The sequence below is a fragment of the Myxocyprinus asiaticus genome, chromosome 29 (assembly GCF_019703515.2).
Source record: "Myxocyprinus asiaticus isolate MX2 ecotype Aquarium Trade chromosome 29, UBuf_Myxa_2, whole genome shotgun sequence".
Taxonomy (NCBI): domain Eukaryota; kingdom Metazoa; phylum Chordata; class Actinopteri; order Cypriniformes; family Catostomidae; genus Myxocyprinus; species Myxocyprinus asiaticus.
The window spans coordinates 26,796,193-26,810,805 of NC_059372.1; the positions used below are offsets into that span (position 1 = coordinate 26,796,193).

The window sequence follows — 14,613 nt, forward strand, 5'->3', positions numbered from 1 at the left end:
TGTGTCCCTGAAGAAAAGGGGGGTCAAAATCTAAAGTAACAGTCAGTATCTGATGTGGCCACCAGCTGCATTAAGTACTACAGTGCATCTCCTCCTCATGGACTGCACCAGATTTGCCAGTTCCTGCTTTGAGATGTTACCCCACACTTCCACCAAGGCACTTGCAAGTTCCCGGACATTTCTGGGGGAATGGCCCTAGCCCTCATCCTCCGATCCAACAGGTCCCAGATGTGCTCAATGGGATTGAGATCCGGGCTCTTTGCTGGCCATGGCAGAACACTGACATTCCTGTCTTGCAGGAAATCATGCACAGAACGAGCAGTATGGCTGGAAGCATTGTCATGCTGGAGGGTCATGTCAGGATGAGCCTGCAGGAAGGGTACCACATGAGGGAGGAGGATGTGTTCCCTGTAACGCACAGTGTTGAGACTGCCTGCAGTGACAACAAGCTCAGTCCAATGATGCTGTGACACACCGCCCCAGACCATGACGGACCCTCCACCTCCAAATCGATCCTGCTCCAGAGTACAGGCCTCGGTGTAACGATCATTCCTTCGACGATAAACGTGAGTCCAACCATCACCCCTGGTGAGACAAAACTACGACTCGTCAGTGAAAAGCACTTTTTGCCAGTCCTGTTTGGTCCAGCGAAGGTGGGTTTGTGCCCATAGGTGACGTTGTTGCCGGTGATGTCTGGTAAGGACCTGCCTTACAACAGGCCTACAAGCCCTCAGTCCAGCCTCTCTCAGCCTATTGCGGACAGTCTGGGCACTGATGGAGGGATTGTGCGTTCCTGGTGTAACTCGGGCAGTTGTTGTTGCCATCCCGTACCTGTCCTGCAGGTGTGATATTCAGATGTACCGATCCTGTGGAGGTGTTGTTACACGTGGTCTGCCACTGCGAGGATGATCAGCTGTCCTTCCTGTCTTCCAGTAGTGCTCCCTTAGGCATCTCACAGTACGGACATTGCAATTTATTGCCCTGGCCACATCTGCAGTCCTCATGCCTCCATGCAGCATGCCTAAGGCACTTTCACACAGATGAGCAGGGACCCTGGGCATCTTTCTTTTGGTGTTTTTCAGAGTCAGTAGAAAGGTCTCTTTAGTGTCCTGTGTTTTTATAACTGTGACCTTAATTGCCTACCATCTGTAAGCTGTTAGTGTCTTAACAACCGTTCCACAGGTGCATGTTCATTAATTGTTTGTTTCATTGAACAAGCATGGAAAACATAGTTTAAACCCTTTACAATAAAGATCTGTAAAGTTATTTGGATTTTTACAAAGTAATTTTTAAAATACAGTGTCCTGAAAAAGGTACGTTTCTTTTTTTGCTGAGTTTAGAATACACATGCACACAATATAGAATACAGAGTATACAGTAAAAATAGTATTTATAAAATATACAGTAGGTTGTATTTTGCTGTACTGACATTCAGGCTGTCGGCTGATAGTCAGTTGCCAGTGTGTTGTTAAGAAAGAATATAATTTAAGACAGTCCAGTGTGAGATTAATAAAGTGCAGTGCTGATGTATATTGATCGTGAGAGATCAGGAGTTCAAAAGTCTGATTGCTTGGGGGAAGAAGCTGTTATGAAGTTGGCTGGTGCGGGTCCTGATGCTGCAATACCACCTGCCTGATGGTAGCAGTGAGTGCAGTCCATGGCTTGGGTGGCTGGAGTCTCTTATGATTCTCCAAGCTTTTTTCACACACCGTCTGGTATAGATGTCCTGGAGGGAGGGAAGCTCACCTCCGATGATGTGTCTGGCAGTTCGCAACTCCCTTTGCAAGGCTTTGCGGTTGAGGGCGGTGCTGTTGCCGTACCAGGTGGTGATGCAGCCAGTCAGGATGCTCTCTACAGTGCTGGTGCAGAACTGTGTGAGGTTGTGGTGGTTCATTCCAAACTTTCTCAGCCGTCTCAGGAAGAAGAGGCACTGGTGAGCCTTCTTCACAATGGCCTCAGTGTGGACAGACCATGTGAGTTCTTCAGTGATGTGGACACCCTAGGAACTTGAGGCTGCAGACTCTCTCCACCAGTGCTCCATTGATGGTGATGGGGCTGTGTTCTCTGTTTTTTCTCCTGAAGTCCACCACAAGCTCCTTGGTCTTGTTGATGTTGAGGGTGAGGTTGTGCTCCTGACACCAGCGTGTCAGAGTGTGCACCTCCTCTCTGTAGGCTGTTTCATCATTGTCAGTGATCAGACCTACCACTGTCATATCATCAGCAAACTTAATGATGGCATTGGAGCTATGTGTTGCCACACAGTCATGTGTGTACGGGAATTCAGGAGTGGGCTGAGAACACAGCCCTGTGGGGCTCCAGTGTTGAGGGTCAGTGATGAGGAGATGTTGCTGCCCATTCTAACCATCTGGCATCTGCCTGACAGGAAGTCCAGGATTCAGCTGCACAGTGAGCTGTTTAAGCCAAGAGCCCAGAGTTTCACATCAAGCTTGGAGGGCACTGTGGTGTTGAATGTTGAGCTGTAGTCTACAAACAGCATTCTCACATATGTGTTCCTTTTTTCCAGGTGGGAAAGAGCAGTGTGTAGTGTAGATGCAATGGCACCATCAGTGGAGCAGTTGTTGCGGTATGCAAACTGCAGTGAGTCCAGTGAGGCAGACAGCACAGACCAGATGCAATCTCTTATTAGTCTCTCAAAGCATTTGCTGATGATGGGGGTCAGAGCAACAGGACACCAGTCATTTAAGCAAGTGATTTTGAATTGCTTTGGTACAGGCACAATGGTGGACATTTTAAAGCATGTGGGGACCACAGACAAGGAGAGGGAAAGGTTGAAAATGTCCGTAAAAACACCTGCCAGTTGGTTCGCGCATGCTCTGATGATGCAGCCCGGAATGCTGTCTGGTCCTGTGGCTTTTTTTTTTTTCTCACCCAATTTGGAATGCCCAATTCCCAGTGCACTTTTAAGTCCTTGTGGTCGCGTAGTGACTCACCTCAATCCGGGTGGCGGATGACGAATCCCAGTTGCCTCCGCATCTGAGACCATCAACCCGCGCATCTTATTACGTGGCTTGTTGAGCGCGTTGCCACGGAGACATAACACGTGTGGAGGCTTCATGCCATCCATCGCGGCATCTGCGCTCAACTCACCACGCGCCCCACCGGAACAAACCACATTATAGTGACCACGAGGAGGTTAACCCATGTGACTCTACCCTCCCTAGCAACCGGGTCAATTTGGTTCGAACTAGCGAACTCCAGGGGTGGTAGCCAGCGTCTTTTACCACTGAGCTACCCAGGCCCCCTGGACCTGTGGCTTTACGGATATTCACCCGTCGGAAGGATCAGGTTACATCCACTACAGGAACGGAGAGCTCTCTCCACAAGGGCGGTGTTATTTCCCTCAAAACAAGCATAAAAATTATTAAGCTCATCTGGGAGAGAGGCAGCGGTGTTCACGGTGGAGTTTTTATTCCCTTTATAGTCTGTGATGATATTAATTCCCTGCCACATGCTTCTAGAGTCGGTGGTGTTGAACTGTCCTCTAATCTTGCCCCTGTACTGGCGTTTGGCTGCTCTGATAGTTTTGTGGAGGGCATAACTGGCTTGTTTATGCTCCTCCACGTTCCCGGAATTAAAATCGGAGGTCCGCGCATTAAGTGCTGCACGAACATTGCTATTAATCCATGGTTTCTGGTTCTGGTAGATCCATATGGTTTTGGTCGGTACTACATCATCTATGCAATTCCTGATGAAACACGTTATGGTATCAGCGTAGACCTCGATGTCGTCATCAGAGGCGAGCCGGAACATCTCCTATTCCGTGTGAGCAAAACAGTCTTGTTGCATAGAATCCGATTGGTCCGACCAGCACTGGATCGTTCTGAGGGCAGGTGCTTCCTGTTTCAGTTTCTGCCTGTAAGCGGGCAGAAGCAGAACGGAAGAGTGGTCTGATTTGCCAAATGGTGGGCAGGTGAGGGATTTGTAGCCATCCCGGAAGGGAGAGTAGCAGTGGTCCAAAACCGGGTCCCCTCGTGTGTTAAAACTGATGTGTTGGTAGTATTTCTGTGCTATTGACTTGAAGCTGGCTTTGTTAAAGTCCCCGTTCACAATGAACGTGGCCTCAGGGTGCGTGGTTTCCTGCTTGCTTATTCTCCCATACAGTTCCTTGAGTGCCCGGTCTGTGTCAGCTTGTGGGAGGATGTACACAGCTGTGATATTGACCGCTGTGAATTCCCTCAGTAGCCAGAATGATCAACACAGAAGCATGAGAAATTCCAGATCAGGAGAGCAGAAAGACTTGATAGAATGTACGTTCCTCTGATCACACCAGGATTTGTTGATCATAAAACATACACCACCACCTCTGCTTTTACCTGAGAGGTCTTTCACTCTGTCCGTTTGGTGCACGGAGAACCCCATGGGTTCGATGGTTGAGTCTGGAATCTCCGCAGACATCCAAGTTTCTGTAAGGCAGATTATGCAGCAGTCCCTCATCTCTCACTGGAAAGAGATCCGCACTCTCAGCTCACAGAGCTTTTTGTCTAGAGAATGAACATTTGCCAGTAGAATTCTGGGTAGCGGGGGTCAATTTGCATGACGTCTTAGTCTGACGACTCTCCTTCCCCTTTTCTGGCTGCGTTTCCGTGGACGGGCTGCCCAGACAAAGGGCTCCACTGTCGTGTTTGAAAACAGCAGTTTTCATTGAGGTATTTAAAGTCTGGTTTTCTGTGTGCTATTGCAGAACCAATGTCCAAAAGTGTTTGTCTATCGTAGACAATAAGGCAGACAACATCCAAGACAAAAAACATAAGAACTGAAGACAAAACAAACAAAAAACTGCAAAATTGGGTTGAAGCTTGCAATGTAGCAGCCATACTTGGTGTCATCTTGAACATACCTTTTTGCATATCCCAGCTAAGCTGGGGTCAGAGCACAGGGTCAGCCATGATATGGCACCCCTAGAGCAGATGGGTTCAAGGGCCTTGCTCAAGGGCCCAACAGTGGCATCTTGGAAGTGCTGGGGCTTGAACCCCTGACCTTCTGGTCAGTAACCCAGAGCCTTAGCTGCTGAGCCACCACTGCCCCTTCATATACTTAGTCTGAGTGCTCCCCTCTTGGCCCAACACGAGGGTCACTCACTGCGGCATACTCATGCCGCCTGCATTCAGGTCATTGTAATTTAACAGAAGTCACAAGCACTTACATTATAAATAAACTCCCTTCCCGACTGGGTCAGTGAAGGAGTTAATTCATACTATATGACTATAGTTCATATATTCATTCTGAGTGCTCCCCACCTGGCCCAACACGAGGGTCACTCACTGTGGCTTACTCATGTTGTCATGCTTCCTTTCTGGGAGGTTATGTTGTGTAGTGTGGTGTGATGGGATTCTGTTCCCCATATGCCTTAATAAACGCAATGTCAAGTGTACTGAGTCAAAAGGGAACATCTCAGTTACATACATAACTTCGGTTCCCTGAGACGAAGGGAACGAGAGGTTGCGAATGCTAGCTGCATTAGAAGACTCAGAGTTCTTGAGGCACGAGTGATGCGCTCATTGTTCTCAATCAGAAATTCTGAGGAAATGGTGTTTGTGCACCTGCTTTTATAGCAGACAGCTTCGTTCCAAAACAGGTGGGGCTCAAACGCCATAGCCAATATTAGAATATTGGCATTATTGTAGAGAGGTTTCAACTAGGTTGTGTAAGAAGGCACTCCCCATATGCATTAATAAATGCAGTGTCTTGTTCCCTTCGTCTCAGATGACATGATGCATCACTTCCTTACACCCCATCCTGACCAGGATTTTTCTACTTGAAAGAAAAGGACTGCGCTAAGTGGCTATTAGTAAAGTCTTTCAAGCAAGTCAGTCGGCCACTGTCGGCCATCTCTAGAACACTCTCAGGAGGCTATTTCCAGTCATGACAGTGCAGCTCCTATCTACTTGAATGGATCATCAGTATACAGACTGATTGAGGCTCAGTAGATCTATATGCTGATGTGTATGGTTGCTAGGATTAATTTATTTCCTTTGAGTTTATGCAATGCAAAACATTTAAGTAGAGCCTACATTTTCATTTCAAATTAAGGAAACGTGTTTTCATTATGTGGAACCAATGTCCATTATTTAATTACATTAAACCAACGAAAAAATTTTCAGTGTATACAGTGTATATTTACACTTCCATACCGCAATGGTATTCTACAAATTTATGACAAACCAACTATAAAAAAATTGCGAACCCATTATATTAGTTTCCAGTGGCTCCTAAAGCAAAGGAAACAAACTTTAAAATACTCAATAATATATATCCATTATCTGAATTCTTAAGAATTCAATTTAATTTTGAACACAACATTTGTATTTTTTGTCAAGTTGATGAAGAGACAACGATCATCTTTTTCTGTACGCACTCAAATGTTTTCAGGGGAAATATGTTCAATTGGCTGGAAACAAAGATCCAATCACTACCTACATTGTCTAGAACTATAATTGTATTTGGAGTTTTGCTGGAGGACAAGAAGGTAGAATTTTTTGTTAATGTAATGTTTGTCTTCTGTAAATTTTATGTTCACAAGTGCAAATGTATGAAGACAAAACCTTACTTTTCAGTTTTTAAAAGATTTGATTTGTAATTATTTACCTTCTTTAATGTGAATGAGAAGTAAACAAGCCTGCAAATTTGATTTGTTAGATGAGTAAAAAGACCCTTCTTTGTTTTATTTGTTTATTTATTCTCATTACAGTTCTGTTAATACCTTTTGGTTTTTCTGTCTTTTAATTATATGCCTTGCTTTATTGTTTATTCAATCATATTTACATTGCCATATTTGTTTGTATATTTGCATTGTCCAATAATAATAATAAAACAGACCTCAGCAGCGCATAAACATCAACATCAGGTTGATGTTGTCATGCTAACCTTAGCTTGTAGTGGTGGTTAGTTAAGGTTAGCAATATTAACCTGATCATCAATAAGTAGTTTTATGAACTCTATATAAATTATTTAGACCTGCTATCTAGACCTAGCTCTCTCTCTCTCTACTTGCTCTGTCCCACTCCCTTTCACATTTAATTTTCTTCTTAATGTTTCTTGTTAATTGGTGTCTTTTACCCAAATCTTAGGAGTATTGCACATCGTCTCAACCCTGGACAGTGGACAGAAGTCACAGGATTGTATATTGGGGTGACACACAATTACAATACTACTGTACATATTTTTCAGCTCTGTGTGTTAATTCTTATTTCTTTTTTTATTTCAAATTCTTATCTTTGTATCTGATCCTAGGTCCTTCCTCAACAGGCCAATGGCAATGATTGTGGAGTTTTCATGCTCATGGTAAGATATATTAAAACAGTTTTTGTTGTACATTTTTTTGTCTTGGAAATTAATCTTTACTCTGTTTTTCAGTATGCTCTCTACACCGTGCTGAACACTCCATTCAGTTTCACTCAGGTGAGCTTTTCTATTTTTTTTTCTTAGAAGGTTGCTCTAAATCTGTACTTTATTGCTGGTCATTGAATTCTAACAATACTAATTGAATACTAATGCTGTAACCAGCCTGTTGTTGATTGTCAGTAACAAGACTTGTCCTGTTGGGGGCCAACAAATTACATTTTATCTTTCTTTTGAAAGACATGGGAAAAGGTTCGCCCACTGGACTGAGGAGGCAAGATATCTGACCGAAGGGACACAATGATCTCTTTACAGAGGTTTTCCAGGACTTACTCATGACTTGCCACAACATGTTGTTGCCGTGAGGAACCGAATATCATCCAACCAGATGCTGGTGGACTTCATTGTGGCAACAAGAGGAACAGATAGCCACATTCAGGTACATACATCAAGAATGCGTTTTACATTTTATATTTTGTATCTTTTTTCTTTTTTCTTTTTTTTTTTTTACTATATTTTAAACCAATAGATTGTCTAGTAAAAAAAACTATTTACAGAGACATACATGGAAATGTTTTCAATGTCATTCTCAATTTTCTCTGCACACAGTCCATCATCAGTGGCCAACAGAAATCAAAGTGGCTTGACACTTTTTCCAAGCGTTCCGCCAAGACAGTGCCTGTGCCGAGATACATTGAAGATCAGGAGCAAATTGATGCAATTCACTCTCACCTGACTTCAATTCTGGACAGCACACCCACACACACCAACAGTGACTAGATCAAATTCATTATGGATGTCCTTTTTCCAGAGGTAGGTCTCATGTGTTAGCTGTGCTCTGCATGGTATCAGATTCACATTGTTTTTAATAAGTCAAATAGTTTATCCATAATGTGAGATCATTGCTCTAAAAATAATTGTCTTTGTAGTTAATACAGAAAAGACACTTTTGATTTTGTTGTAAAAACTAACATGCAAAATGATACTTGGCTTATTTGGGGTATGATCTGTCTCAATTCTTTCTCTGGTAGTCCATCATCTGTGCTCTCGCTTTTGCAGAAAGAGGGAAAATTTCTGCAAGGACCTGTCATTGACATACTGTAAGGTACCGTAAGGATCCCATAAAGGAAAAAATGGTTAAACATGACATCCTGCCATTATTTACAAATAACCATTTTCTCTACTACTATCCAACTTTTCCTTTTTTTTTATCAGTGAGCGGGAGCATTTTGACAGGCAGATTGGACAACAGTTAAAGAAGAGTGGCGAGGCATAGGGGAATCATCAACGGGAGTCATCCTAGCATCTGGCGGGTTGACTTTCATGACTTTGCACCTCAGCATCTAGCGCCTGGCAAGAGGACAATGCTTCTGCTGTTCATGTTGTTACTTTTGAAATGTATTCCACTACAGATTACAGAATACATGCTGTAAAATGTAATTTGTAACGTATTCCGTTAGATTACTCAAGGTCAGTAACATATTCTAAATACTTTGGATTACTTCTTCAGAACTGGTAGATTTTTTCACTTGTTTTGACTATAAAAACTCTGCCAGTACAGTAAGACAAAATACACGTTAAAAATACATTCTCTGAAAAACCTAAATATTTTACGCAGTGTTGTTTCTAAAACAAGATTAATCAAATTTATCTTGTTTTAGGGATTTTTAGATATTTTTACAGGAAAACAATACAAAAATGATCAAGAATATAATTTTTGCCCTAATATCAAAGGTCTTACTAGAAAAAAAGAAATTATGATCCAATGTGAATTTTCTTGATAAAAAATATGATCGTGTCTGGTAACATGTGCATGTAAAATGGCTAGAAATAGCATTTTAGCTTAGCATAAAGCTGACAATTTACACAAGGTTTATTTCTATTTCTTCTGCTCCAAACTTACTTCAAACGCACTTCTCTGTCTGCTCGTATGAATGTAACACATCATAAGAAAGTGTTTCACCGCTGTTCAAATGCACTTTGGATCACATCATTTATATGTATAAATGTTTTCCATCTGAAAGGACTAAATATTAAATGAAACAAATGACAATAAAATGCAAAGTAATCTCTTCAGTAATCAAAATACTTTTTGAATGTAACTGTATTCTAATTACCAATTATTTAAACTGTAACTTATATTTTGTATTTTAAATACGTAATCCCGTTACATGTATTCCCTTACTCCCCAACCCTGTATGTAGGATAGTTCTGTAGCTGTATGACAACCAGTAGTGAGTACTACAGTAGATATTTCATTGATGGTGCATAAGATTACACCGTATGTCTGATGGGCTAAATATGGTTAATATCTGAACGTAACTTTATATCTAAATTCACAACAACAACATATATCACTCAATTGCAGTCTCTTGTATATATGAAAACCTATGGTGAATATAACTAGTCTACAGCAGATGATATATCATTACATTGTCCATCTGATCCAACTAATGTTTATTATTAATTTTTCAATTGCAATTCAATTGTCTCCTGTATGCTATGTATGAAGACCAACAGTGAATATCTATAGATATTTTAATCCATTGTGCAGATCATTACACTGTCTATCTGATATCTTAAATGTAACGTTTATATGTAAATTCACAAAAACACTCAATTAGTCAACGTCTATGGATGGGACGGTTATTAATATTAAAGTTTCGAGCGTCGATTTAATATTATTTCACCGTATATCGTCCTCCCCTATAGGACGCATTAGGAACAGCAGGGGCGTAAAACTGCCTGGGCCATATATCTGCCTGTGCTCCAGGTCTGCAGCCTCCCCATATAGGAGTCATCGAAGAGACTGCAAGTCTATCCCTCACAGCTTCGTTGTCATTCCATTAAAAATGAAAGATGGCGCTAGCCATTTAGGATCGATCTGCCCATCCCTAGTGGGAAAGCAACTGGCCCCGGCACGCACTAGCACGCACTCATTCGGCCACTTAATGGAAACGCAGCTACTGTAACCTTGATTTTTGCTCTCTTTCTCTCCGTTTATTTTTTTTTGTAAAGAAAGGAGGGACAAGTCGAAATAATTTTTATGGTAATCAATATTATGCCAAAAATGCTGTTTATTGAGCTTAACTTTCATTGAACCCGAAATATTTTTTCCATGCTTTAAGTTTTATATTGGTAAACAACAATGCGAAATCAGAGGTATCGGTTTAGAATTGTTTTTTCGGCAAAGGGTGCGAGAAGACCTGTCAGAGTAATTCACAATATTTATTCCTTAAGTGTTAGTTTACAGTAAGGTGTATCTTTTCAGACCATATATGGAAATATAAAAAGGTCCAAGAAAATAAAGACAATTTACAACTGTAGAATGACAGAAAAATAGTTAAGACAACTTTATTGTGTATCAAAATACTGTAACAGTCCAAGCTTTTTTTAGACAACAAATGTTTGTTTTTTTTAATTCTGGAATACTGATTATACATTGGCATTTGGGCACAAAGAGCTAAAGAGTTGACAAGTGAGAGTATAAGTGATGTTTTGACAAACAAATGTCAAGTGCGTTTTACATACATTACCAACAAACTCATGACAAAATATGCATCAGTAATCTCCCTTTCATTACACCTCCAGCAAATTCCCTTTGGTGTTGCTGAAACCATCACTTGGCATACAAGCCTGTTTTTAAAAGGTCTTTAATTTTGACATTTTCAAAAATGCCTGTACAGTAAAACTGAGAGAGCATGGTGTCGATTGAATTGGAAAAAGAAGATTCAAAACACAATGACATAGGGGCAAATCCACAGAGCTATGGCACCAGTGTTAATTCAGTCTATATGAAAGGTACAAGAGGCATGAAGCACTGTTAAGCATCACTTCACCCAATTGCAAGTTAAAAGACTACTAGTCTGTGCTAATTAAGCAGATAAATCACATCTATTTCTTCTTCTACTAAGCAATGGTTACTTTGTACAGTTACGGCTGGAACAGCGGTCTCCTTAACCAGGCAAAAACATTGTAGCAGCTACACTGCGTTAGGGACAAGATCAGTAACAAACTAGTGTAAACAAACATGGAGCAAAAGCCACCAGGATCCTCCGCTTTAAAGAATTACTGAATGCAGCAAACATAAAAGGATCCAAGTATGACTGGCAAATGGTGAAAAGGTGCTTTTTAACCCTCTCTAGCTAGTAAGCTGCATAGTGGTGCAGGAAGATACTGGATGAGAGGATCACACAGAAGAGAAGACAGTGAGTTTTCAGTGTTTATGTATTTATGGTTGACACTGGAAGGAACCTCAGATGGGGTTGGAGTTTTGTTGGAGGGTCATTAGACAGTGATGTGGTACGGGCTCCCGGGGATGTGCTCATCACCCCATTTAACCACCAGGATGTACTCTCCTTTCTCCTTCAGCTGGTAGGACACATTATAGAGGCGGTTACCCAAGTGTTTCACCAGGATCTCCTCACAGGGCACTTTGGGTCCATCCACGCCAACCAACAGCATATTCCTCCCTGTGGGAATTGGTGTAAATATGTAAACAAATCTTATCATTTAACAGGACTGTTCTGTTAATCCAATTACACTGATTTGGCTGGTTCAGTCCCAAAATGTATAAAAATTAGATGAATTAATCACCATATAACAACATATTTCTGAACTGTACCTGCTTTACTACAGTCCACACTGAAACTGTTCTTCTGTCCTATAAAACCCTTGGTGAGCCCCAGGCCCTTGGCAACTACATGGCTGGCATCAGAACTCGCCCAGCCTGGTGCTGCTTGCTGGCTGGTTGTCACACTGCGGGTCACAGGGTCAACCAGCACTGAAGAAGTCTCATGCATGCTGTGGCTATTGACCAATCGGGAACCTGCAGGAAGACAGGTCACAGGTGCCACTGAATTCAAACATCATGTCAACTACTTTTTTCCATAACCAATTAAACATCCATCCTAAAACTAGGCAATATGAATTTAAAAACAGCCTGGTCTCACAAAATTTACATGAGCATTGCAATGTTTTAGCAAAACTGAAATCACGTGCTTCATAACACGTTTGGCTGCACTTTTCAAGTGAAATGTCCAGCAGGGAGCACCAAAACAGAGCGAATTGAGGTTGAAATCAGATGAGGTTAAGGAGAATTTTAGATGGAGGTTTTAAAAAAAAACGTACCTCTCTAACCTAAAATTTACCCTAATCTTAACCTATAGAGAAATTAGAGTTTAACAAAACAGACATTCTTACCCTTAACACCTAACCTTAACCGATAGAGTTTCAAAATGCAGAAGCAAAATGAAAAGCACATTTTCTGAAGCAACCACATCAATTTGTGTTGCTTCTATGTCTCTGTCGTGTCACGTTTCCACTTGAGTTCTTGTCTGGTTTTGAACTGCGGTCCTCCGAGTACAAAGTCCAACACTATATGAAGTGCACTACCGCACAAGCTAATCATATTGGAATAAATGTATATATGTAGGTGGCTCTGTAATACATTTACAGAGCCACCTACTTTATATTTTTTCAAAAGATACGTTAGAGTAAAAGTGTCACAACATCATAACATAGCAAGGTCTGAGTAATAGAGAGAAAAATAAGTGTTTATAAAGTCATAATCAGCCATTGAAGTCATGATTTGAGTGAAAGTACATAAAACAAAAGTTGTAGCACCTCTAGTGTTCAATTCACCTGGAAACTGCAGGGAATTGTACCTGGAGACTGTAACAAGTTTTGCAAAAATGTATAGTGTCAAGATTTCACTATGAGACCAGGTTGATTAAAAATCAGCAAAGTTGGCAAAAGTCATGAAATTTAATGCAAGATAGCATTTTTTCATACCTGTAATTTTAGCTTTGAAGGGGCTGCCAACAATGTGGTATGGGCCACCATATTTAATAGAAATTAGGTAGTTTCCAGGAGCCATAGGTGTGTAGGTGATCTTGTAGCCCTCTGGGCATTCCTGACAGTCCATCTTCACCTTGGAAGGCCCATCAATGGTCACTGCCAAAGCACCAGGGCCAGCTGAACACGTGTTCACAGTGAATTCACATGGAGATCCTGGAGAGCAGGTAGTGTAGGGTCAGTTTATTATACTTACACATTATGCCCAAATCACCAAATTCTATTAACATAAAAAGGTATGGCATTTCACATTTTACAATTTAAACAAACATAGTTCTTTGTACCAGTGGTGCCTCCTTCCAGACCAGCCCCATAAGCAGACACCATTCCTGGGTCACCAGCCTGCCCCGTCTCACCAACACGGATCTTGAAGGGACTTCCAGGGATGTGAGAACCATTGAACTTCACGTCTATAAGGTAAAGGCCATTCTCTCTAGGGATGAACCTCACAGCATACTTATCTGTGATGGAAGAGAAGGTGAGGAGGAAGCAGTTAATCTGGAGATCAGCCACTGGAGCAGACTGGAGTTATGCAGCTTGCTCAAGAACAAAATTTCCCACATGGCTCATCTTGATGCAAGTCAAACTACTATCTTTTAATATCCTTTTTAAAGCTCTAAAAATACACTCTCTCTCTCTCTGGATTTTCTCTCACATGCCCAATCTCTCAAAAGATGTAAACACATCACTGAGTTTCCGGGACCATTCTTAAACCACAGCAAAAAACACTATAGCAAGTGAAGCCTTCAAGCAACACTCAGATAAGCTCTTTGTCCCTTTGGTTACCTTCATCGATCTCTGTGACACAACACTCTTCAAGGGCTCCAGATGGGCTGTGAACTTTGGCGTCGATGACTCCCTTCGCCCCATTTAGGCTCACAGCAAATGAGGCTGGCTGGTTCACCTTTAATCCAGACTCCTGCATTAACATGACACTGCCACACTTAAAAATTTGTGGCTTTGTTCAGCAAAACACATCTTAAAGACTCTAAAGATGGCCCATTTAAATCAAAGAGATATGCAACAGCTCTTCATCTTCAGACTCTCCATCTCTTACCTTCAGGCTAACAGGGTTAAAGAGAAAGAGGTTTGGAGATACCAAGAAATAAATGCCCCCACCCAAGCAATATAGAGATGTAAGTGCATAAAAGACAGATGAGCCTCTTTTGCCCTCTTTAACCCTTTAGCCTATGACTTCCATCCTTGTTGCCCATAAAAGGCTGTACGGCTGTTGGGAGCCTTTAGGACAAGGCACGAGAAATACAAACAGTCCTTCAGTATCCCAGAAACCCCAGCACAACCACTCAACACAGCAGCGACAGATAATTATGGCCTTTTTCATGCTTGGTGTATGCAAAATGTTTGAGTTAGAAAATGAATTGCCTTTTGTTTTTACAG

General features: G+C 41.6%; 1 protein-coding gene and 1 long non-coding RNA gene across 2 annotated transcripts in view; one reads left to right on the top strand and one right to left on the bottom strand.

Moving 5' to 3' along the window:
* Positions 1-7,250: 7,250 nt before the first annotated feature.
* On the top strand, positions 7,251-9,425 carry LOC127420220 (uncharacterized). Its single transcript, XR_007893776.1, has 6 exons — positions 7,251-7,302; positions 7,375-7,419; positions 7,600-7,798; positions 7,969-8,172; positions 8,419-8,464; positions 8,575-9,425. It is a non-coding gene; the product is annotated as an uncharacterized LOC127420220 (long non-coding RNA).
* A 1,263-nt stretch (positions 9,426-10,688) lies between these two features.
* The window catches only part of LOC127419735 (filamin-A-like), a 58,819-nt gene continuing 54,894 nt past the window's right edge, over positions 10,689-14,613 (bottom strand). The window contains exons 43-47 of the mRNA XM_051661395.1: positions 14,002-14,134; positions 13,500-13,676; positions 13,153-13,371; positions 11,984-12,187; positions 10,689-11,831 (exon numbers count right to left, since the gene is read on the bottom strand). Coding sequence (XP_051517355.1) covers positions 11,647-11,831; positions 11,984-12,187; positions 13,153-13,371; positions 13,500-13,676; positions 14,002-14,134 — 918 coding nt within the window. The 3' untranslated portion in view covers positions 10,689-11,646. The remainder of the gene's footprint in view (positions 11,832-11,983; positions 12,188-13,152; positions 13,372-13,499; positions 13,677-14,001; positions 14,135-14,613) is intronic.